The sequence below is a fragment of the Oreochromis niloticus genome, linkage group LG9 (genome assembly GCF_001858045.2).
Source record: "Oreochromis niloticus isolate F11D_XX linkage group LG9, O_niloticus_UMD_NMBU, whole genome shotgun sequence".
Lineage (NCBI taxonomy): Eukaryota > Metazoa > Chordata > Actinopteri > Cichliformes > Cichlidae > Oreochromis > Oreochromis niloticus.
In genome coordinates, this window is record NC_031974.2 from 2179366 (window position 1) to 2203784 (window position 24419).

The 24419-nt window shown below is 43.0% G+C and overlaps 2 protein-coding genes across 5 annotated transcripts in view; both read right to left on the bottom strand.

Moving 5' to 3' along the window:
* Positions 1-111: 111 nt before the first annotated feature.
* Positions 112-5923, bottom strand: cldn11b (claudin 11b). The gene is made up of 3 exons (XM_003459471.5): positions 5154-5923; positions 2959-3123; positions 112-1635 (listed from the first exon to the last, which is right to left on the bottom strand). The coding sequence occupies exons 1-3, from the start codon at positions 5377-5379 to the stop codon at positions 1376-1378; spliced, it is 651 nt and encodes a 216-aa protein (XP_003459519.1). The 5' UTR covers positions 5380-5923; the 3' UTR covers positions 112-1375.
* A 4727-nt stretch (positions 5924-10650) lies between these two features.
* The window catches only part of LOC100701790 (polyhomeotic homolog 3), a 32715-nt gene continuing 18946 nt past the window's right edge, over positions 10651-24419 (bottom strand). For 2 of the 4 annotated variants that reach the window (XM_025910179.1, XM_005465044.4), the window contains 9 exons: positions 23421-23522; positions 22119-22374; positions 19553-20650; positions 18701-19035; positions 18144-18309; positions 15350-15461; positions 14992-15112; positions 13289-13592; positions 10651-11479 (listed from right to left, as the gene is read on the bottom strand). In XM_025910179.1, the coding sequence (XP_025765964.1) occupies positions 11325-11479; positions 13289-13592; positions 14992-15112; positions 15350-15461; positions 18144-18309; positions 18701-19035; positions 19553-20650; positions 22119-22374; positions 23421-23522 (2649 nt within the window). In that variant the 3' untranslated portion in view covers positions 10651-11324. The remainder of the gene's footprint in view (positions 11480-13288; positions 13593-14991; positions 15113-15349; positions 15462-18143; positions 18310-18700; positions 19036-19552; positions 20651-22118; positions 22375-23420; positions 23523-24419) is intronic. The other 2 variants (XM_005465045.4, XM_005465046.4) reach the window with 2 other exon arrangements.

Consider the following 24419-nt stretch of genomic DNA (forward strand, 5'->3'; position numbering starts at 1 on the left):
AGATGAATTTTAGAAAGCATGAATCTTAATTTAAATGTTTATGGTGTTTTCAGCGAACATAAGACTGATTTTAAAGCCTTTTTTCTAAACACAGACAAGAATTTAACAATGTTGGTATGCAGACGATTTATTTTGATTATGCTGTTAACATAACGTAAAACGAAATGATAAAAAAAAAGTGACAGCCGACTGTGGGGGATTAAATATGAGCTGCAATTTAAAAGTGTCATAAACATTAAAGCGACCATGAAAAACAACAGTTTGATGTTTATAATGTGAAAACAAAGAGCTGCTGAAAATGATTAACTTGTCGTGCACACAGGTGGTCACAGCCGGTCAAACAGGGGTCCTTTCCTTCCTGACTGGGTAGCTGAAGATGTGAAATATGTATTTATATATATACAGGAAATGAAATTACAAACAGCTGCAAGCTTTCTGCTAGGCTTCACCTCGGCTCATGGGAGTCCCTGAACTGCACGTCCGAACCATGTTCGTGTGTTTGATTCTACTAACAGACCAATCACAGTCATGACCTCGGGGACTGGTCATGTGATTGGTTTAGGAACACAGTATATTTGAGTTTTTTCCTGTAATGCCAGAGTTTGAAGTTGAGATTGTTTTGTGTAAATTGGATTTCTGTTTTCCTGTTTTGACTTCGTGATTGTTCTTTCCTTCATTATGTTACTTTGTATCATTCAGTGTGAGGTTTCTTGTCTCTGTTTTTTTATTTCCTTTTTTACTTTGTGCCTTGGTTTGAGTTTTACTTTCCCACCTTTTGAATATGTCTTGATTGCTTTAACCTTTGTCTTGTTTACCAGCTTTTCTCAGTCTCCAGCGCAGTGTGGGTCTGCCCTTCCCCTGAGTCTTTGTCTTATATTGTTGTGTTTTGATGCTTGCATGCTACTTGTTTTGCTCGTCTTCCTGGCTTTCTATCCCGTTCTTGTTTTTTCATTCAGTACAATAAAACTTTGTCTTTTATTTGTTGCTATTCTGAGTTTTGATCCTTTAGTCTCTCTAAAGACTTCTTAGACATCACTAAGACTTTTATCTCTAAAAGAATAACAAAATGCTAAATTTGAGGCTTCAATACGTGGAGTCCAGGACGGTGGAGGACTGGAGTAAGTTTGATGCAATTACTGATTTTGAAACGGATATTGTTTGGAACATACACAGATTCTCCAGACTTCCCTAGTTTGAGGCCAAAAGATCTCCTGAATGTAAGCTTATTATTAATCCCTCCATTTCCTGCCAACATTCATTTTCATTGTGGGTTTTAGTCTTGAAACAGTGAACAGATGCTGTAATGTCTCATTGATGGCAAATATGGCTTTAAACTCAAAGAGAAACTTGGTTAAAGACAGAGCGCCTGGTTCCTTTACACCCGGGCGCTCTTGGCGTGGTTGGCGGGGGGGTCCAGGAGCGTGGCCGTCCCCCTGTTCCCAGAGTAGTAGAAGCTGTTGTCCCTACTCGGGGTCCCGGGGTCGATGCCCTGGCAGCACAAGATGATGATGCCACCTACGAGGCAGAGGGCGGAGCCGACCCAGCCGGAGTACAGAGAGAAGCCGAATGACATCAGATCTTCCTCTTTATTAGCGCCGATGGGGAACCAGACGGTAGATATGATGCTGCACACAGCTGGGTTTCAGACATTTTTAAACACAAAAGGTGAAAAACAGGGAAAAGAAGAGGTTACATTTTTGTGCTTGGTGCCTCCATCTGCTGGCTGTCATCCCTGAGTTTGTGGACAGGAACTACCTGTCTTATCTCACAGGAAGCAAAACAGCCTGACAGATCCTGACCCATCCTCCTCCTTCCTGCAACAGCTGGGAAAGACTCGGGAAAGACCAGAGTACATTACATCCAACAACGGTTCTCTGAAATGGTAAATGGACTGATTCTTATATAGCGCTTTTCTACTCTCCCGGAGTACTCAAAGCGCGCTATACAACATGCCACATTCACCCAGTCACACAAGCACTGACTCTAAACTGAGTGCTGTCCAACCAAATTCATACTCCGACAGATGCATCGGACAGCAACTTGGGGTTAGTGTCTTGCCCAAGGATACTTGCCATGCAGACTGGAGGAGCCTGGGATTGAAGCTCCAACCTTCTGATCAGTATGTGACCAGCTCTACCTCCTGAGCTACAGCCACACCAAGTCTAATAAAGTAAGAGAAAGTCTCTTAAAACCAGAAACTGTCCTCAGAAATCAAATCTGTCCACTGAAACTGTCCCAAAAAAGTTATCTGAACACACAAATACATCCCTCTAAAATTAAAACTAAAACTAAAAAATATGTAACACATGTCCTCAACAAACTGCACACTCAGTACTGTGTACTCACAGTGTCCTGACCTCTACATGACCTCTTATCCAAAATCAAAAACATAAATCAAATCTGCAGTCTGTCAAATCAAACTCACTCACTCATTAAGATTGATCAATGGCACTGCTATTAAGGCAACATTTCATTAATAAGAGCTGGTTGAATTCTTTGAATACCAAAGAAAGCACCTTCATTGGGTCCTTTACTACCTCCTTATACTAGATTTTGGTTCTCATATATCCAGCTTTTATAAAACGAAATGGTCATAACACATGAAACAAAGTGTCTAAGATTTGCATTTTTCAGTCATCAGCCACTCCTTTAAGTAACCTCAGTGCAATCAGATTCTCTGACAGTCTTTTCCCTGAATCTCCTCCACATGTTCCTTCATGATGTCAAGGAAAAGTGACGAGGAAAAGATGTTTTAGACTACTAAACTGCAAACACTGAAAGTCAGTGTAAGTGAAATTTCTCTTTATTTCACTGACAATAGCTAAAACATTAAACTCAACTAGGGCTTTTGGTAAGTATTAGTAAAGTAGTGGTTAAAATCAAAGTGATATAAACACAACTGTGTGTGTGTGTGTGTGTGTGTGTGTGCGTGCGTGCGTGTGTGTGCGGCCTCCTCACCCATGAAGATGAAGAGGACGCCTCCCACTCGGGCGCGGCGCTTCTTGACAGCTGAGGTGTCGTTCTGCAGCCGCACACAGGCCATGGACATGAGGATCAGGAGCATGGCGGGGAGACCCAGCAAACACGCGCAGATCATCAGAGCACGAGCTGTCTGGACATAGGCTGAGAGGGAGGGAGAGAGAGAGCATCTGTTTGGTTTAAAGTTGTCAGCACAGCTCACCTCTGGCACTCAACAAGGCGCTGCTCACAGTTAGGAATGTGCACACGTGTTGCATGCACTGAAGACAAGAAAAAGATGCAAGAAAAAGCCTCTTTAGCAAGATTACTTTATTCAGTAAGTAATGTCTAATCTTGCTCTGAGTTACAGTCAAACACAGTCTGACTTCACTCTTCATGTCTTCACTGAACACACAGAGAATAAATCCAAAGTAATAAAACACTGGTGTTAATGACTTCTCCAAAAGCTCATGAGAGACAAACCCCACTAGGTTTTAAATACCTGGGACTCTCAGGCTTCTGGTTTAGAACTGAAGAGGCTACTTGCATGAGAGGCGACACTTAAAGAAGCCCAGTCATTTTTCTTTCAAGCTGTTAAGATCTACACAGAAATCTCAACAACTGTGCAAAAGACCACCAGAGGGAAGCTCAACCTTTGGAAGGCTTGTCTGTGTTAGCTGGGCCTGTTAAAAACTGGAACCACCTGTCAGAGATGACTGGTATCAACTTTCTTTGTTAATTCAGGCTAAATGATGACTCGCCCAAAGTGCACATCTGGATAAAAATCAGTCAGCAGGGACAAGGAGGAGAAATGGTGTGTGGCCACCACCTGCTAAACCATTCCCTGTCTGGGTTTGTTGTCTCTCCAGCGCACCTGCTGCCACTTTACTTTAGCACTAAGCAGGTGAAATGGATTCCCAGTGCTTTATGCCTCCTAACAACATAGATTAAAATCCCCGAAGTTTAACTGACTTCGTGTTATATTCTGACGGTCGAGTGCCGTCCTATGTTTTTGAGTAGTGAATAAAAGGCTGATAAATTCCTTTAATTATGTTATGAACTGTTTGGTAAACGTGCAGAAGCACTCCAGTTGTTTTTTTAATCAGCACAGGTTTGTTTGGTAGTAAACAAATTAAAAGCTCAAAAAGTGGAAAAGTAGGCTTTTACATTGTTGTTTATAGTTTGATATAAAACACGTGTGAAATTGATAGTCAGTATTTATAATACTGAGTACGAGAATAGAACTATACTACTATAAACAGAGGACTGAGAAAACATTATTGAAATATGATGAAAAATGTTATATACCATAAAGCTGTTTAATTTAAAGAGTTTAAATAACCAGTTATATTTGTTTCTTTAAATAAAGCTTATAAGTTACCATAGTTTCCACAAAGTGTTTGTTCTACACCTTCTTCCCATCCTTCCTTTCACAATAAAAGTTATTGAGTACGAGCATAAATTGTGTGATTGCTGCATATTAAAGTGGTCTATAGAGGTGTGTCAAAGCAGTTTATGATCGATTATAGCTTCAAAATAAATATATATATATAAAATTAAATTCATATTAAAATGATATTTGACTAGATTAGACTTCTTTTTCTCTAGTCCAAAAAATCGTGTTTTGCTTTAAAACATCTTCACAATTTAAAAGGAAATTCTGTCTTTCCTCATTAAATAAACTCTGCTGTAGTAAAATAAAGTAAGTATGTACCTAAATTTTCTGATGCACAAACAAAAACAATATAGTTTTTCACAAACGCTGTGAAAAACTATATTTGTTAAATTATTTTATTCTGTATTCTTTATTTGTATTCTGATGAAATAGACTGTTAGATAAACTTATTGAATAAACTTTAAAAAGAAAAAAAAGCCTTAGTTACCAATATATTTTGTAAATAATTGGTAAACAACAATTCCGGTTTAAATACATATGTCGATATGTTAATAACGCCAAATAACTGTTCCACTAATATTAAATAAATATAAATAAATATAAAGCGTACAGAGAGTCTTGAACTAAAATTGTTTTGCTGACATGCAGCCATCACTAACAGAACTTTATTTACTCTGCTCACTCTCTCTTATCGCTGTCCCTCCCGCAGACCCACGTAGCAAACGTGAGCTAAACACACTTGAAAGATCTCGTCACGCACATTATATCATGTATTAGAGCATTTATTGGCGCATCTCACCGGGCAGTGTGAGGATCTGGGTGAGGCCCACGCAGTGGTAAAGGGACGGGGAGATGACGCACTCTGCCCACAGGCCCCGGGAGCTCAGCTCGTCCATGCGGACGCAGGTGGTCTTGGTGTAGTCGCAGGTCCGGACCCAGTCGTTGGTGGCCGTGGCCACGATCACCCCCACCCAGCCCACTCCGCTGGCCGCGGTGCCAAGGAGTTGCCTGCGCATCTGTGACATGGTGAGCCTCCGTGCGTTTTTACGCCCCCCCCCAAAAATAAAGATAAAAATAAAGGAATTCACCCTGTTTTTAACTTCAGCTTCTTGAGAGCTTTCCTCTTTTCCTAACGTCTGCAGGAGTTTAAAAAGCCAGACTTGGTTTTAGCGAGAGTTTAAAAATTAAAAATGTTATAGGCCAAAGACTCAAAAAGAATTTAAAAGCAGATAAATGCTGTGTTATTCTCTAATAAGCAAAAAAAAAAACAAAACACCGGAAAACAAAAAAAACTGGAATAAAGCAAAAACTGATATATATTCAGAAATAACTGCAGATAATTTTTCTCTGATTTGGAGCTTTGAACAACGTTTAAAAACCTTAAAAGTCTAAATATAAAAGCAGTCCTGTTCCGTCAGTGCGCCTGAAGCTGATCCACGAGAAGAATGCCCAGAATAAGATTTATCACAGGGTGTGGTGAAAATGGTTCCCCTCTCCAAAGCCAATGGGAGCAAATGTGAGATCCTAACCTAAACCTAAACCAGATATGAGGAGAAAGGCAGGCTCAGACAGAAAAACAAGCATCACCTAAAGCCTTCCTGATGAGCTCTGAGACCTGAAATCAAATCAGTTTAGCTCATAAAGTCCAGATTTCTCGTCATGTGTCACTCACCTGCACCTCTGTTGCCCTCTGCTGGTGGTCCCGCCATCCCATCAGCAGCACTTCTGCCAAAATCTGCTCAGGTCCAATTAGTTTGGGACATCCTACCAGAAATGTTCAGTGAATAAGACTGCCTTAAAGTATATGGAAATTCTCGGGTGCTTTATTAAAAAAATAAAAATATTAATATATTAATATTAATATTTAAAAATACAATTAAAACTAAATAAAAAAGTTGTCATTATTCCCACCAGTTGATTAGAAATAAGAATTCACAACTAAATATTAGAAAAAAACTTATTTTATTATTATTTTAAACCAAGATTTGATGAAGGTGTTTTTTAGCCTGGTTTTGCATTTCCTGTATGACAGGATCTTCAGGTCCCGTCATACCGAAGTTTAAAACCCTAAACATTTGATTTAAAACGATTTCTGTGTTTCTGCCTTTTGTTCTGTTCTCAGCCAACACGATGCTACGCTCCCTCAGTAATGCTGAGGTCTGGACTCTGGGGAGGCCAATCCATGACTGATGGTGTTCCACTGTGTGTTTTTCTGTCCATGTATACTTTTATTTTTCAAGTGGACCAATATAATATGCCACTTGATTGATCTATATTAGCATTGGTTATTTATTGATTGTATATTATTTTAAATTATTACAAATTGGACAGACAATTAGAAAGAAAGAAAGAAAGAAAGAAAGAAAGAAAGAAAGAAAGAAAGAAAGAAAGAAAGAAAGGGGAAGGGAGGACAAAATCTTTTGGATCACCTGTTGTTGTGAAATCTGTTTATGTTGTCCTAGTAAGGCTACCATGGGGGCAGCCACTAGAGGTCGCTAGAATACTGTGTGTGTGTATATGTTTTCAAAAATTGATGTAGCCACGTACACTGCTGCTACAATTCAATAAAAGCGGTTCGTGCTTGAGAACCCTGCGTCTTATAGCCTCCGATTATGACATGGTGTCAGAATTGAGGACTTCACGCCGAGTTACACGAAGAAATGGCTAAATTTGGACCTCCGGAGCAGTCCGACTTTACACAGCCGGCAGAGTGGCCGATATGGCGGCAGAGATTCTCCCGTTTTCGAGTGGCGTCCAAGCTAGGGATGGAGAGCGGCGAAGTGCAGGTGAAATCGCTTCTTTACTCCATCGTGAGAGATGCTCAACCGATATATGGCTCATTTGTGTTTCCTGCTGCTACGGAGGCCAGGCCAAGTCCGCAGTTTGAGTATGATCTGGTTATACAAAAGTTCGATGAGCACTTTGTCCCAAGGAGAAACGTTATCCACGACCGCGCCTGTTTTCACAAACGGAGCCAGAGGGCCGAGGCTTTCTTGCGGAGCCTGTACGAGCAGCACTGCGAGTTCGGCGGCAGTAAAGACGAGCAGATCCGGGACCGTATCGTCATTGGATTAATTGACAAAGATGTTTCACAAAAACTCCAGCTCGAGGCGGACAGCCAGCTAGATAGATAGAGCCAGCTGTGTACAGCCCTGGTGAAAAAGTCAAGTGCATGGGTAAATTCCTTGCTACTACAGTGTACAAAGGCCAAAAGTACCAGTACTGGATTACAGTTATAAAAGGGCAATACGCAAGTAACCTACTGGGGAAGACAGTGGCGAAGCGCATGGGACTAGTAGCTAGAGTTAACAAAATCAGTAGTGACTTAACAGAGGATGTGTTCGGAGAAATTGACCTGCTGAACTGTGAACCTGTAAAAATCGAGCTGACCGAAGATGCAGTGCAGTACAGTGTAACCACCCCATGCCGGGTGCCTTTTCCTCTCCTCCCCAAAGTGGAAAAGGAAATAAAGTGCATGCTCAAAAACAACAGTCATTGAGGAGTCAGGCTCAGATGCCGCCTGGGACATTGAGCTACTTGTAAATGGCAGTCCAGTTGATTTCAAAATTGATACAGGCACAGACACCACTGTTATGACAGAAACGACCTTTAATAAGCTACAGCAGAGACCAAACTTATCCAGTGTAAGCCCAGAGTGTGTGTGGACTTATAACGTCTGAATAAGGGAGTAAAATGCCAACGGTACATCTTGCCCACATTGGATGACATAACTCCCAAGTTAGCAGGGGCTAAAGTTTTCTCCACTTTGGATGCCTCCAGTGGGTTCTGGCAAATACCACTGGATCCCAGCTGCCACAAACTAACCACGTTCATAACTCCTATGGGCAGGTTTTGCTTCAGACGCCTGCCATTTGGCATAACTTCAGCACCCAAGATCTTCCAGCGGCTCATGAGCACCTTGCTCAAAGGCCTAGATGGGACTGTCGTCGTGATGGATGACATATTGGTTTTTGGGGCTAACAAAGAGGAGCATGACCCCTGCTTAGCCTTAATGAGTTACCGCTCTACACCAATTGCAGCAACCAGTGCAAGCCCAGCTCAACTTATGACAGGACGTCAAATCCACACCACCGTCCCAGTACTCGAAAAGACATTGCTGCCCAGTCCAGTCAATAGGGACACGGTGTGCCAAAAGGATGCTGCAGCTAAGGACTCTTACAGATTCTTCTTCAACCGCAGACATTCAGCTCGTCCACTTCCTGAGTTTCTCCCAGGCCAGGATGTTGTAGTGAAGCTTGACGGGGAAAAGGGGTGGACGACTCCAGCCAAGGTCATCAGTAAGTCTAAGGAGCCGAGATCCTACTTGGTGGAGATGGCGAATGGGAATGTGACTTGCCGCAACAGACGACACCTTCAGCCTGTCCCAGGCACCGCTGATCCTGCACCAGAGCACTGTTCCAGCTACACCGACTACTCCAACTAAAGGTGCGGCTGCTTCCCAAGAACCACCAGTAAGGCAGGCATTGCCAGTCCCTGTCCCGGGGTCTCCTCTCCACCCTAACACACCTGTGAGAGTGACTTCCAGGGGGCGGGAGATCAAAGTACCTCTCAGATTCAGAGACTGAGGACTATCTCCTTTCTATGTTCTAAGGGCAGAATAATCCCTTATCAGGACTGAGGGTAGTCTACCCCTGTGATGTCCTGTGTTCTGTCAACACTGTTTTATGTTTAAAGTACTGTAGCGGGCCAGGGCTGTTCGGGGTTTTGTTATTGGCATTTATGTTCTGTTGCCATGGTTACGGGTGACGCTCTCTCTGCAACTGTGTGTTTCCGGGTGAGAGAGCGCCATTTTGTGTTGTTGTTTATGTGGTTGCCGCGCTGAGGAGGGAGGTAGCGGCAGTGTTCGGGGCCGGTTATAAAATAAACGGGTGCTCCCAAAGAAACCTTTGTCTCCTCCGTGACTGAGCTCGCCACAGTACTTTTGTTAAAGGGGGAGATGTTGTGAAATCTGTTTATGTTGTCCTAGTAAGGCTACCATGGGGGCAGCCACTAGAGGTCGCTAGAATACTGTCTATGTGTATATGTTTTCAAAAATTGATGTAGCCACGTACACTGCTGCTACAATTCAATAAAAGCGGTTCGTGCTTGAGAACCCTGCGTCTTATTGCCTCTGATCATGACACCTGTTAAAAGAAGAAAAAAGAAAACAAACAACAAGAGAACAACACATTACAGAGATCAAAGCAACAACCTAGATACGTGTAAGTAACAGTAACTACTAAATACTGAATGTTATTGAGCAGCACACAAGACTGACAGCGCACGATATGCTTTAAGGTAGCAGCCAAGGAAGATAGAGTTTGTGTCTGTGAGCACCCGTGTGCACACCTGTGTGCGTGAACACGCTTGAGTTCGAAAGGTTTCTCCATGTAACGATCTGCTAGAGGGTGTGGGAAGCCATAGCCCCGCCCCCCAGAGCATGAAGCACTAAAAATGCTTCCTGACAGTTGTCTCGTCTCTCAGGCTTTCAGATATTGTTCATCTGCTGAGGATAGTTTTCAGGACTGCCACGTTTCTTCACATTTTAAGGACACACTGCACACCAAGCTGAGTATCTCTCACGTTAACCCCAGAGCCCCGTTTCTATACCTGCAGCAGCCAGTTTGTAGGTACCGGGGTAAACTGCACTACGGGGGACATGGATTTAGATCCCATAACCTCTCAGTCGTTCAGGGCAACTTGTTCCTTTCCACACCCCGACAAAGTGGGTCTGATAACCACTACACTGTGAAACTGTGCCAACTTTAACTTTAGCATTTTTTGTAGATTCAACAAAAAAAAAATTGAAACATTTTGCCTTCACGACAGGCTGCTAGTAACAAAGTATCTCTCAGAGCTCCGTTTCTATACCTTGTGATTTACTAGTGACCAAATGTTCTTTGCCAAGTCGCCTTTTCTGTGCAGGAACAACACAGGTTCACGCTGTGATAGGAGGCTTTTTCTGTTAGAAAGATTCAGGTCAGTGGTTCATCAGGTTTATTAAACAAAGAAATGACCATATGACAGCTGGGATAGGCTCCAGCGCCCTGAAAAGGACAGGCGGAAATGAATGAATGGATGGATGTAGAAAAGCATTTTTACTCAACCATGAAACCACGACGAGGCAGCCCAATGTTTGTTCCTCACAGTGGAACATCTGCTCCACGTGTCTGCGATCACGAAGATTTTCTGGAGTGTTTATGTATGTGTATTTTTGTTAGAAAGACCGCTTTCACTGGACTAGTAAAAGGTATTTTACTTGGGAATTAATTTAAAACAACAAGATAAATAAATCGTTTGATGATTAATTATTCATTTATTAAATAATTTCAAGCAGGATACCATAAAAATGTGACGATTAAAGACACCAGCCTCTACCCTGATAGTGACTTTTTTTAATACACAGACATGTCTTTGTCCAGAATATAGTGATATAAAACATTAAACTTTCATTAATCACTTACAAAGTCTACGCATTATTGTTTTTTTTCCTTTTACACACACGGGTTATGTTTAGCTACTGGATAGATTTGTTGTTGACGTCACGTTCTAAAAAAACTAAATAGACAAATTTTATATATTAAATGTTCAAAATCCTTCATCAAATAGCTTCAAATGTACACTCTCCAGCGGCATGTAAAATATACACAAAGTTACAAAACCCCCCCTGGTCTCCTGCTACAGTCGGAGGGCCCAAAACTGGTGAAATTTCTCATGGACTCTGGTGTCGTCATGCTCCTGCACTCCTATCCAGTTCCCATCTGCTAAGGCCACGCCTAGATTTATAATCTCATAAATTATAAATTCCCACAAATCTCCTTTTGTGACTTTGTTCTGTCATCCTTGGTGTCAGCTTCTGACTTCCGCCGATTTCTCTCTTTTCCTCGCGTCTTTATTGCCTTTTTTCCCTCTTCCATTTTAAACCCACGCTTTCTCTTTTTCTCAATTTGTTTCTCTTTGTCTTTGTCTCTCATTGGTTTTTCAGTGCATTGATGTGAGCGCAGATCTTCAGAGCAGGTCCCAGTTTTATGTTCATGCTGGTCATCAGATGGTCCTCGGTGAGCAGCAGCAGAGCCTGGCCGTCGATCTCCTGCACCCGGAAAGCCTCCGCTACGTCACTGCAGCCTGAAACAGCAACGGAGAGTTTAAAAACACTGACCGAGTGTCTAGACTGAGCAAATGATTCTGTTTAGTCACACAGAAAGTAGTCATGGCCCTGACTTTAGTAATGTATAACAATCTAAACTCTTGAATTTTAATAAAAACACCTCCAAACTTCTGCAAAGTTTAGTCTGTGGGGATTGACTCTGTTTTGGAGCCTCATGTGGACATTAGAGGAACTGCAGTTTTCCCCTTTCACTGTTGCTGCTATCCTTCTGTCACAAGTCACTCCTGACACTCACCTCCACCCACTCCACCCTGCTCCGTCCATTGCTTTGGATGTGCTTTTGATCATTGTCATGCTTTTCAGATGGTTCTGCTCCTTACATGCGATCACAGTCGTCCAAGACCCTCTGTCTCACACACAGTGGTTTCTCTCCTTCTGCCTCTGATTCGTGTCCCTTTGATTTTCCAGGTGTAACATCATCATTCCAATCCCCTTCTTCTCATAATGTATCCAAAGTATCTTGCTTGTGTCTCTGCTGTTTTTATATTAAGATCTTTTGGTGTTTTCATTCATCAGTAATTTGGTGTACAATATTCTTATCATCCTCTTGATGAACCACACCCCTGCTGCACTGATGTGGTCTACAGCTTCCTTGTTTATTGTCCATGCTTCACTTCTATACGTGAGGATAGCTGTAACGACGACATCTAGGACTAAGATTAGGTATTACATGTTACTGATGGTATTTTACTGTGTTCATAATTCTATCAATAGTATTTTAGGTCTGCCACTTCTTCTTCTGTCCTCCACTTGTCCAGTATCCTCAAATTTTTTAAAGACACACTGCACACTGTGCTGAGATATCCTAATTTTGGCTAATATCACTTTGTTTGTGCAAAAATGCTATTTTATGCATTCAAACGTGTCAACTTTGGGATTATTTTGTAGATTTAGCTAAAGAAGTGGGAACACATGATGTGTTTTTACAACTTTTTGTGGCTGCTAATAAAAAAACGCATAAAGACAGCATTTCAAATTAGATTTTGGTGGCTTTCCTGTGAACAAATCTTTTAAAGGTTCATAAACTCAAAAATTAAATGACTGGTAGGTGGTTTTTAGGCCACATGATGAAATAATATGTGATACAGGTTCTGATAAGAACCTTCAGCAGCCTACCTGAGTTCTACCTGAGTCCCTGTTTGGTTCCTCAAATCCTGATCGTGTAGGAGGAGTTTGTGGAAAAACAACCCAACAAAGAAAGATTTGGTGTGTTACAGTAACATGTTTCACACTGTTTATCCAGGATCATTGGCCAACAATTAGTTTATCCACTTTATTTCTAACAGAAACTAATCTGGAAAATGTTTAGACCAGAAAAGATCTCCATAACTCTACGATCCACATCTGATCTTCTCTTAGAAATAAAGTGACAGTGATGAATATTAAAGCCACCTAACAATTAAACTAGTAACGGCCTAAAAACCTGACAGTGTTTACTCCAGAATCATTTCTGTGTCTCATGTGAAATACTCAGTTTAGCTGTGAAACAGAGGTTCAGTGTTTTGTTTCTCTCCCAGATGTTTCACAGCAGTCTGCTGAGTCTGACGGTGTGTGGTTGAAAGTATGCTTCACATTACTTCACTCAGCAGTTAATTTCAGCATTTTGCGAAACCTTTAATGGGACTTGGGGGAAACGAAGAAGCTGTGAGCGCGCCTCCATCGCCTGCTGACAATTAAGACATCAAGTGTGGCGTAAATCAAACCCACAGTTTTGAGTTAAAGGTCCCGGGAGAAGCTCTACGTGTGGGGCATCTGCTCATGTTTACCTGGCAGCGTGTGGATGAAGGCGGTGACTTCCTCCACGCTCCACTGCGAGGGGGCTGGCTTAAACGTGGTGGTAGGCGTGGAAGTGGTCACGGCCGGCGCCGACGCCCTCCTCGCTCTCCGTGCCGCCCGACGCTCCATCCTAGCCGTCATGGCGACAGCGGGGTCTTCCTCTCCTCCGTCATCGTCTTCCTCCTCCCTGCCTCCACCTCCCACCATATCGTCTTCATCTTCGTCTTCTTCTGCCGCCGCTGCTTTTTCTTTTCCATCTTTCTCACGCTGACCGGCGCTCCACAGATCACGAGGCTGAAAGGAAACAAGCCAGCTCATCAAAAACTTGTGTAAGAAATGTAAAAGTCAGGAAATGTCCTGCCTAATATCAACAGGTCAGGAGGCTGCTGGGGTGATAGTGTGGGGCAGCACCAACACAGCATCATTTAAACCCCATACTCCACCTTAATCATCTCAAACTGGTTACTTGTATATGACTCCCTGTACTCAAATGGCCTCCACAGTCACCAGCTCTCACTCCAATAGAGAACCTGTGGGATGTGGTGGAATGATAAATATGTAGAAACTGTGTGATGCTATCATGTTGACATGGACGAACAACTCAGAGGACTTTGTTGAATCTGTGATGAGGAGTTATAAGAAAGTTCTCGACTCAAACGGAGTTCCATCTCAGTACAAGGAAGGTGTAACTGAAAAACTTAAAAATGACTCCATTCATAAAAGATAAAAGTGTTTGTTTTCTGTCTGTTGGTGGAGTTTCCTGATTTCAGAAGTGGTAAACTGTGAGGAATCAATTAAACCAGCGGTCCCCAACCCCCGGGCCTCGGCCCGGTGCCGATCCGTGAGTCGTTTGGTACCGGGCCACGAGAGTTGAGGCTCAGGTGTGAAATGTATGGTTTTCAGGGTTTTTATCGGCTTTCAGCGTTATTTTGTTATCGTTTTTATCGTTAACTCAGTTTTCCTGGGTCTTTTCACGTGTGTTATGAATAAATCTTCTTTTTTTCGGTACCGGTACTGGTTTTATTTTGTTGTATTTATCCGCGACACCTTAAAGGCCGGTCCGTGAAAATATTGTCCAGCATAAACCGGTCCGTGGCGCAAAAAAGGTTGGGGACCGCTGAATTAAACTGTATTGACTCGTCTCACTGGACTCTTGGCCCTCTGCTGCCCTCTAAAGGCCATCGGCTGTCACTGAACCACAGATGAACCACAGATGGCTTCAAATGGCTCATTTCATAAGACCAAATCTAAAATCCACTGCACATGACTAACTGAGCTAATGTAGTTTTACACTACTAAGTATTTTTAATTCATGTGTTTGTTTGTTTCAGTTTAGTTTCAGTGTTTTGTAGTTTTTCTGATTAAGAGCATTTGTCAGGGACAAAATTTAAGAAGTTCACAAAAGATATTAAACTACAAACACAGAGTGGTGTTTTTGTAGGAACTTAACCCATCAAATAAACATCACAAAGATCAATAAAAGCACAAAAATGTGTTTAATATTTGGAAAATCAGCCTCCTGTAATACTAGCCTGTGTATGTGTACATTCACAAAAGTACATTCAGCTCGTGCAGGACTTCAGGAGCTCTAACTTCACTTGCGTTGGAGTATTTTCAGAGTGTGGCTCTTTAAAATATCTCAACACTTCTCTGTTTGCTGTTTTTAAGCTGTTCATGAGTTCAGCGTCCCTACCAGCCGCAGCAGGAGGGGTTTCCCAGGGACTGACTCCGCCCGGTTGAGGGCAGGACGAGGCTTCTCCGACCGGCTTCCTGCGCTGAGAGCCCGCAGACGCTTCGTCAGACGAACGTTAAACCTGAGGGGGGAGGAGGAAGGGGAGAAGCACAGAGACACGTGGTGGTGATGTTTCCTCGTTCTGCTGCTTTCATTCACACTCGTATCTGCATCTGACACCTGCGCGCCTCCACGCAGGCCACACACACCACATCCTGTCACGCTGCTGCTGCGACAGCAGCACCCCTACGCTGTCTAAAGGTCCCGTGACATCACAGCTGCCCTCTTTAGTGCTTAAGCCAATGAAGCGAGGTCTTACCCGCGTGCACAGGAAGTGGAGCAGAAGCGTTTGGAGCGCATGAAGTTGTGTGCGTGGCCCCTCTTCCCACAGAACTGGCAGTGCAGCACCGTTCGGTCTCTGTGGCCCGACCCTGTGAGAGTGACACAGACACAGTCGAATGAGAGAAGGCGAAGCTGAGAAAGAGTCGTCACAGAGTGACGGTTTCCACTGCTTGTTTAGAAGATAAACAGCTCCCACATTTACCACATCAGCAGCAGAGTGACAGACGTGAGCAGAGCAGGATTTGGGGATGTGTGGGGTAAACTTCGGGTTTACCGCCGAGTTTTCAGGGTATTAAAAGTGGTTAACTTCTTAGACCCTGTAGACCTCTCACACACACTTTCACTGCACAGTCCCAGGGCTGCTCTCAGCTTGTATTTAGTGTTTCGCCTGTTATCTTTCACATCTTCATGTGTTAAATCAGCCCCTGTGCTGCAGGTGAATGGTTAAGACTGTTAAAACCACTTTCATGTGACAGCTTAGCTTGCTTGTTGATGTTTAAGATAACAGAAGCCAAATACGCTGTGTTGAACTTGCTTTCTAGTTTAGACCCGCAGGTCCAGAACATGACGGGACAGGTTTACAGTGGTGGGCAGAGGCTGTGCCACAATGCAGAAACTCCGGTTTAACTCCATGTTTTGACAGTGGTTTACTTCTTAGACCCCGCGGACCAATCGCTGCGTTCAAGACAAGAAATGGAAGATCTCTCACCGTTTTTAGTGAACATGTAAAGACTTTGTCCTTGTTTGGTGTGCAGCCATGAGAAACCCTGTTTAAATATTTTCTTTAAGCCTAATTTATTTTCATTTAACATTAAACTTACTAATCTTATATAAAAACTGCAAGAACTCTGCTCTGAGTTATGTTTTTATTCAGTCAGTTTTAAGTTCCGCTCTCAGATGATTTAAAGTCTCACAGCTGCAGGTGAAAGAATACGACTGAAAGGTTTGTAATGCCAAAGGAGGACTTTCATTAAGAAGCAAATTCATTTAAAGTAAAGCAGCGTTTGTCAGATCTTTGATGTTAGAGGACGTTACTTTGAATTTGATTCAACAAAACTAAGACCAAAGTTATTTATGCTGAGATGGCAAATAAACCTTTTCTGGCGTCTCTGTATTAGAAAATGTTAGAAACTACAACAAACATACCTGTGAAGCTCCAGCACTTCACATCCCATAAGTCACTGTGCTTATGAAATGAGCACCTTTGTATTGATTTATACTCGGTGCACTCTTCTTTGGAAACAAGTGCAGTTAATTCAAACTGGGTTACAAACTGCAAACCTCTGAGGTGAGTGTTTGACACGCAGAAGGTTTACATGGTAACTGTTAGCAGAGAAACATGAAAAATGTCCCTCAAAATGAAGAACAACTTCTCAGAACAACAACTAAAAGTTCTCACTCTGTTGTTTCACTGTTTCTCCAGGCATAACCGCCAAGTAGAAAGTAGAAACAAGGACTCATATATATGTATTAACTTTTATTAATGTGACCCTTAGCTGATTAAAGACATCTGAACTGTTTGCTTTAGTTAGTATTTTAATTGTTAATTAAGCTCAAAGGGCATATAAATGATTTGTTAAAAGTGGTTCTGCAAAAACACTGGCTGTAACTCTAGTTCTCTGAATAATTTCCTCTGAGGGCAAATTTAGTCCAACCTTTAGTCTCTTAGGCCTCATTAGCAGGTATCTCTGCAGGTTATGCATACAGCTTGATATCGTCAGCGAAATATGTTCCCTGTTCACACTGAATCATTACAAATCATATTAAATGTTTATTTTTCAGCTCGCTGGTTTCCTGACAGCCCACAGTGCCCAGCATTACATGTGGACTCTGTGAGGATGATATCAGTGATACTACGCAGTCCCTTTGCTATTGTTTTCCATACTGCGTTCCCCCTCGGTGTCATCATGATAACAGCTGTAGGGACACATCATGCAAAGCAGCCTCTCCTGCCACAGCTGGACAAAACATTCCTATTTCTTAGAACTTCGAACGGTTTGATTTGCATGTTTTTGTTCCATCTATTCCACCCGAGGGAGTTTTGTGTGATTTTAATCAAGTACAGTTGTCATTTCACTTCACAGTTATAGCTGCTGTGAGAGTGGTGATCCTAAGCTTGTCTCACTGAGCATCATACAGACACTGACTGTAGATATCACCACGGGCCTGCTGATGCTCTTTTGAGTGAGAAAACTTAACACCACACTGCAGACCTGTCTGAAAGATGTGGAAAAAAGTTTGATGCCTTTAAACCTAGAGATGATTTGTGTGCAACTTCCCCATGTTTTGGTTGTTTTAACTTTTAACCCACTGAAACTCTCCTGGGAGTAAACCTTGTCGCTCTTTTCTGAACCGAGTGGTTTCTGTCATACTTCAGGAACCCAGAACAAAATAACTGGTTTTACATCAGAATAAAGTCAGGGTGGTCTCTGCCTTTGCAGCTACTCTTGCAAAAATTTTAAATTTAAGATTGTTTTTTTAAATAATGAGAGAAAAGCTCAAACCATGAATAATGTTTGTGCTGAATGGCAAAATAATTCTCTTACAAATGGCTCCTTGTGTTTCTACTGGAATCTCAGACAGTCCTTGAATGCACCATAAATGAGAAATTGTCACCTGCTTCTGTTTTGTACATTTGAGCTTTCTTGGATGAATCTTTGTTGCTGATTTGGTGACAGTACTGCATGATGTGGGCGCCGCTGGTCTATTCTGCAGCTCTTATCAACAAGAATTTCATGCATTGAGAAGTTTTAAGTTAAACTGCTTCTTACTGCTCCCAGTATCGTCCGTGTCTCCTCCCTCCTCTTCTTCTGAATCTGTGGAGTGTTCAGTTTGTTTGATCGTTTCCGTTACAGGCAGCGCCGCTTTCCCATTGGTCCCATTCACTTCCTGCGGTTTGGGCACCTGCTCTGGAACCAGCAGGGATGAGCGGTTCACCTGGACGACAGAAATAAGGTGAGTATAAATGCATTGCGAGAGCCTGTGGCTGAAAAGGTAATAGCAGTGAGGAGGGAATCCATTTACATCCACCCATAATTTATTCTACTTTTATACATGAGAAAAGTTCAGTTTTTTTTTCCCCACTTTAGTAACAAAATTGTAATATTTGACCTCTGACATCTGAAAGAAAGGGAAACCCAAGAAAAGGTGAATTACTGTAAAACACAGATTAAACTGTCAGCTAAACCACAACTTATTTCAGAAATGCTTAAATAAACCTGAGGAGATTAAACAGCCACTTATTTCAGATTAAAAGCATCAATAACTAAAATTCTAACTGTAGCCTCATTTTTTCTGCCTTTGTGATGTAAAACAAACGTCTCCTTACAGGAAACGGTTGGAGCCCCTCCTGGATGACAAATCCCTCCACCAGGTGGGTGAGAACCTGCCGTCCCTCAGGCCACGTCCTTGGCTCCCAGGGGCTGCTCAGTGATTGGCTGAAGCTCTCTGACTCGTCCTCCAATTGGCCAAGAGGCTCTGCCTCAGTTTCCGTGGGGGGCTGCGGCTCACCGTCTGCTTTGTCCACCTTCACTGGCTCATGCTGTGATAGGCTGAGGTCAGTCGGGAGGGCGGTCTGTGCCGGGAGGAGAGGAGGAGGGTTTTCTGCCGAAGGGGTGATGATGGGTGAGGAGGGGGGAGACTGGGAGGAGAGGCTGGACAACGCTGTGAGGAGCAGAGAAAGAAAAAACGGTTGATTGAAAATTGCAATGAACATGTTTTGAAAATGGAGTATTCATTCTGTTAAGTTACAGTTGAAAACAAACCAGAACACTAACGTTCAGCAGTGAGCAGCAGGTACCAGCGAGTCCTTATTGCACCACTATTACTGCATCAATTATTCCTGGCAGATGTCCCGTAAAGACAGTTTGCTCAACAGTTTAATTACTTTGTATTTGGCATGAAGCATCAGAAACTGTAGCTGGCTGCTTTCCAGTGTGTTGTGACTGTGCTGCACACTGTGCTCCGACCATGTGTGGCTTCTCCAACACAAGTGGAGTAATAACAACTAATCATTCGTGTGGGAGCAGAAGCTCGGACAGATGAAGTTGTTGTTGGTGTGGAAAATTAAATTTGATCAGCTTTTAAATGCTCCTTCAACCTGACAGCCTTAATGTAAAGCCTCATGCAAACACACAGATATAAGCATTAAGTGTTGCTGAGTATGAGCTGTTGAAGGTACCTGACTGATTGTCGGACTGGGTTGACATGTTCTCACAGAAGTCCTCCTGGCTAACGGGTTGAAGGTCTTTCAGAGGCTCCGGCAGTCTCTGACTCTGGGCAGAGGCTTCAGGGACTGGAGCCGGCTCTGGTACCGGGACTGGTGCTGGAGTTTGGACTGGAACTGGACTTGAAATGAGACCCGTGATGGGTTTCAAGTCCACAGTGGAGTCTTTAACAGAATCAGGTGTCGGGATAGGGTCTGTGTTGTGGTACTGATGGGGAAGCTGTGCAGTCTGGTTCTCAGACTGGTCCATTGGAGTCTCTCCTTCCTCTTCCTCCTCCATCTTCTTGTCCTTGCCTTCCTCTCTCCTCTCTCTGTCACTTTGGCCTTCCTCTGTCACTTCCATTTGATCTTCCTCTGGGCTAACTTCCTGCACCTCCTGACTGATTTGCTCCTCACTGGGCTCCTCCTCCTTCACTTTCTCTCTTTGGTCATCTTTCTCCACCCTCAGGTCTTTAGCGACGCTTTCCTCATCTTTGACTTCCTGTCTCACAGCCGTAGCTCTCTTTCTCTGCTCCTCAGCCTCCTTTACCTCCACCTTCTGGGTCAGATTTTGCGGCTGGGGCTCAGCTTGACTCTGCGGAGAGGCTGGACTCAGAAGGGATGGAGGTGAGGGCAGAGGAGAGGTGGTTTTTGGCAACGAGGGGTTTAAAGGAGGAGGAAGGACGTCTTCGGTGCTCAAAGTCCTCTTTGATTGGGCGGAAACCTCAGGCGACTCTGCAGCTGGAGACGGCGGCTGCACCGAAGCATGCGTGTACGTTCCCGGCTGTGGCTGGCGACCCGAAGAGAGGGCGATGATCTGAAGCTGCTTCGCTGCAGACAACGAGCGCTCAAAATGCGGCGCAGCTGACAGAGCGTTGGAGACAGATACCGGGCTGTGACTTAACGGACAGCTCTTCAGTCCAGCCAGCGGCCTGCTGATGGGAGACGCCTGGCTGGAGGGAGCAGCAGCGATTGGTTGGAGGGCAGAGGTCTGTCGAGGTGATACCGCTCTGTGACCGTTAGGAGAGTGAAGTCTGGGTCTCAGAGGGACGGCTCGAACCGGAGAATAGAGAGCTGTGGGAGACGAGCATGAAGAGGAAACCATTAAACAATGAGGGATGGATATGACTAATAAATCATCTGATAAATGAGAGACTGCAATTCTTCCACTGGCCATTCGTGCATGTTATGATTGTTTAATTCTCATGTGCTTCACTGCAATCTGCTGATGCACAGGAGGCTCAGAGGATTCAGGGTGTTGGCTGAAAAGCTCTTCGACTTTCTCACATCTAAGATTTAAACATTTCCTTTCAGTGGCTCCACAAACGCTCAAATATTTAGATTATCAAAGGCAAATTTTATTATGTTTTTTGTTTTCTAATTTTCATGTCTCAAGGCTGGAAAATATATCAAGACCCATGATTCAATTTACTTTGTTCTGCAGCACAGTGCAGTTTTCTTCCACTGATTTATGAGTTCAGTTGCAGACAATGACGGCAAACATGCTGAAAATGGACTTGTTCCAGTGTTCTGTGAGGGTAAACTGAAGCTCTCTGATGTCTCCGGGTAATAGAGCGGAATTATTTGGTTCATAAGTCACTGAAATGAAACTGTACACAGGACCACACCAGTGCAGCTGAAGAAAGGTCTGAACAGCTAAATGCAATAAGTTTGTCCTTTCCTTTTTTTACGAGCCTGAAAGAAGTAAAATCATTCAGGAAGCAGAAAGTAATCCAAATTTAAATAGTAAATAAAGAAAAATATCTATTTAAAAATGTAATTCTTTAAAAACTGAAGGCAAAAAATGATTGAAAGTAGAGAAGGCTAATTTTGATACAAAAAAAATATTTTTGGTTTACTCGCTGCTTGTAGAAAAAAATTAAACGACGCAATTTCTCACTAAATGTCAGTGGGATTGTTGCTAACACCAGACTGTGGCTTGCTGCCAAAACAGCTGGAGAGAGTTGTCAGAAGGCTTTAAACTGCAGGCTTTTATTTTGAAAGTTTCACCGTGTTGATAACATCCAATATGTAATTTGAGGCTTTTATTTTGTGTTTTTATCCTTTCTTCACCTCGAACCGGTTGCAGCAGATGGTTGCCCGTTCCTGAGACTGTTTTTTTCCTGTTAAAAGGGAGTTTTTCCTTCCCACTATCCCCAAGTGCTTGCTCACAGAGATTTGACTCATTGCTCAGGCTTCTCTGTATTATTGTAGGGTCTCTACTTTACAATATAAAGGGCCTTGCAGCAACTGTTGTAATTTTTAAAGCATACTGGTCTTCCACTTAGAAACTGATGGCTTTTATTTTGAAAATCTGACACACACCTCCCTCCAGTCCCCCTGGTTAGTCACTGTCAGGGTGAGAGCTGGATCCTACCAATAAACTTTATTTTTAAAAACAGTAGGACAGAATCAAATATAAATAAAAGCTCTGGTAACAAGCCCCATTCAGGTAAGCTGCAAACACAGCATCAGCTGACTGAAAGTGTAGAATTATAATCATTTAATGATAATTATTAATCACTAGATTTAAGACCCTCACATGGAGGAGCATGCTCATCCAGCCTCATCACACCCTTCAGGGACCTACTTGGAGGAGGCACGGCGAGGTGGCGGCTGGGCGTGGTTGGGCACTCCGTTGCCGTGGTGCTGGACTGAGGTCGCGGCTTGAGAATTGGGAAGAGGGGGGCTTGAGGTCGAGTGAGGGGAGGCGGGGCCGTGGCGCTGGGCTTGAGGCGTAGGGAAGGAGGGATTGCGAGAGTCCCGGGGGGAGGAGGCCTCAAGGTGAGACTCTGGAGCTGGAAGGGACACAAAGATGTTCAGTTAGATCCCACGAAGGTGTTGGCTAGCCAATCACAGCTTAGCAACTGTTACCAGGGAGAGCGGGTATGTTAGAGGCAGCAGAAAAAAAAGCTCTCTCTAAAGTAGATTTAGTCTTAATCGTCTGACATTTTCTGATTGTTTGTAAGATAAAAATAAGAAATACAATAACAATACCAACAAAAACACATTTTCTCTTGTTAAACTCTGGATGTGGGTCTCAGGACCAACTGTGGAGAGATCGTCCACTGATCCTGATCCCAGTCCTTCAAAGACTTTTGGTTTCTATGTCACAGCCGTCTGTTACAGTCAACGTATGAAAGAAATGTATTTCACCCACAAGGAATTATGGGTAGTAGTTGAGCCTGGTTATCTTTCATATACTAGAACTTGTTGAGCTGGCACGTATATCACACGGTGACATAACCCTTGAAAGTTTTCCCATAAAGCATTTTGTAGTTTTCTGCAGTGAATGATCAGAAAACAGATCAAACATCCAGGATACGAGCGCCGTGATACGCATGTTCACAGCTGCTCAAAGAAACCAGACTCTGCTTTTAGATTGCGACACTGGGACTGGGTGTAAAATGGACTGGAAGGCAGTTTTTACCACAGCTTGAATGTGTTTTTCACGTGTGCGTCTCCTGTACTTATGTAGTTATGGAGACTCAAACATGCTAAAAATGCAAAATTTTGCACTGCTTCATTAAATGACTGAGAGTTACTGAAAGAAAGCAGCTCTTTCTGAGGAGGTCAGCTGGGAAGATTTCACAAATTTGGTTCTATATGGCGTGACCCTCCTGGCTCTTTAAGACCCCTCCTTCCTACAAGGGAGCTTTCTTGTGATTGGCCAACCTCTGGAGGATTACGGAGGGGCAGCACCTCGCGCTTGCTCGCTGTGCGTGCTGTGCTTTGTGTGTATCAGACGACTGTGTAAAGAAGTCAGCTTTTTGCGTTTACCGTCTAAGGTCAGTTCGAAAAGATGCATTCACGTGCATGTGAAGACATTTGCTCGGCTGCTCACCTGAGCCGAGGCGGGGTTAGAGGAAGGAGGAGAAGTGGAAGAAGAGGAGGAGGAAGAGGAGGAGCACGGCTGGGGCGGCCGCATAGCAGATGTAAGAATCAGCTGCAGGAGAAAAAGGAGGAAACAAGTGAAGGAGGAGATGAACAGAGGAGAGCAGGACTCAAGCACAGATGTTTGTGTGCGACACAACTGAAGCATCTTCTTGCCCTTTGCTTCCTTTTAATGACCTAATAAAACACCTGTAAACATAAAGGATGGTTACTTTTTAAAACGGATCAGCATCAGATTTTAACCCTCAAACGAGGAAACTGTGAATTTGCTGGGGACTATTTTCTACGGTGGATTAATACAACCGCAAGACATATCCTTCAGATTAAATGTTTCTCAGTGTTAAACAGATTTAGACATTTTTACAACATATTATAGTCTTTTAAATCGAAGTGGCAGATATAGAGAGGTGGAAATGACTTGTGAGATTAACCATGGTTTAATATTTCACTGTTAAAAGAACTTTTATGAACAGATAAATAACCTTTAGTCTCAAACAGGTTTCTGTGCAAATAATCAGACTCTATAGAAACATTTCTGCCATGATGTCAATAATGCCGATTTGATCTTTTTCACAGATTTATAGTTTTGAGCTCATCACTTCATCACATCACAATCAAGCTGCTTTGCTCTTTCTATACTTGAATACTTGGAATATTTGGGGATCGTTCTTTACTGAGAAACAGAGTTTACTTTGTTTCTGTCATAACTGCAGCTGAGGGGTATAGTATGAAGGGTTTCAACATAGCCAGACGTTTTGTTGTACAGCGCCTGCTCAGAGATAACTGGTATTTCGATGTTGATCATCAACTGTCTGTTAAGTCAGGCTCAGTTTGACTCTTCTTTAGCTGAGCACCACCATCTGCCATCAGAGACATGATCAGAGGAGGTGACAGAGGTCTACAAAGATTCAGTATGTGAAACACTGATGATGCAAATAAGACAGAAAAT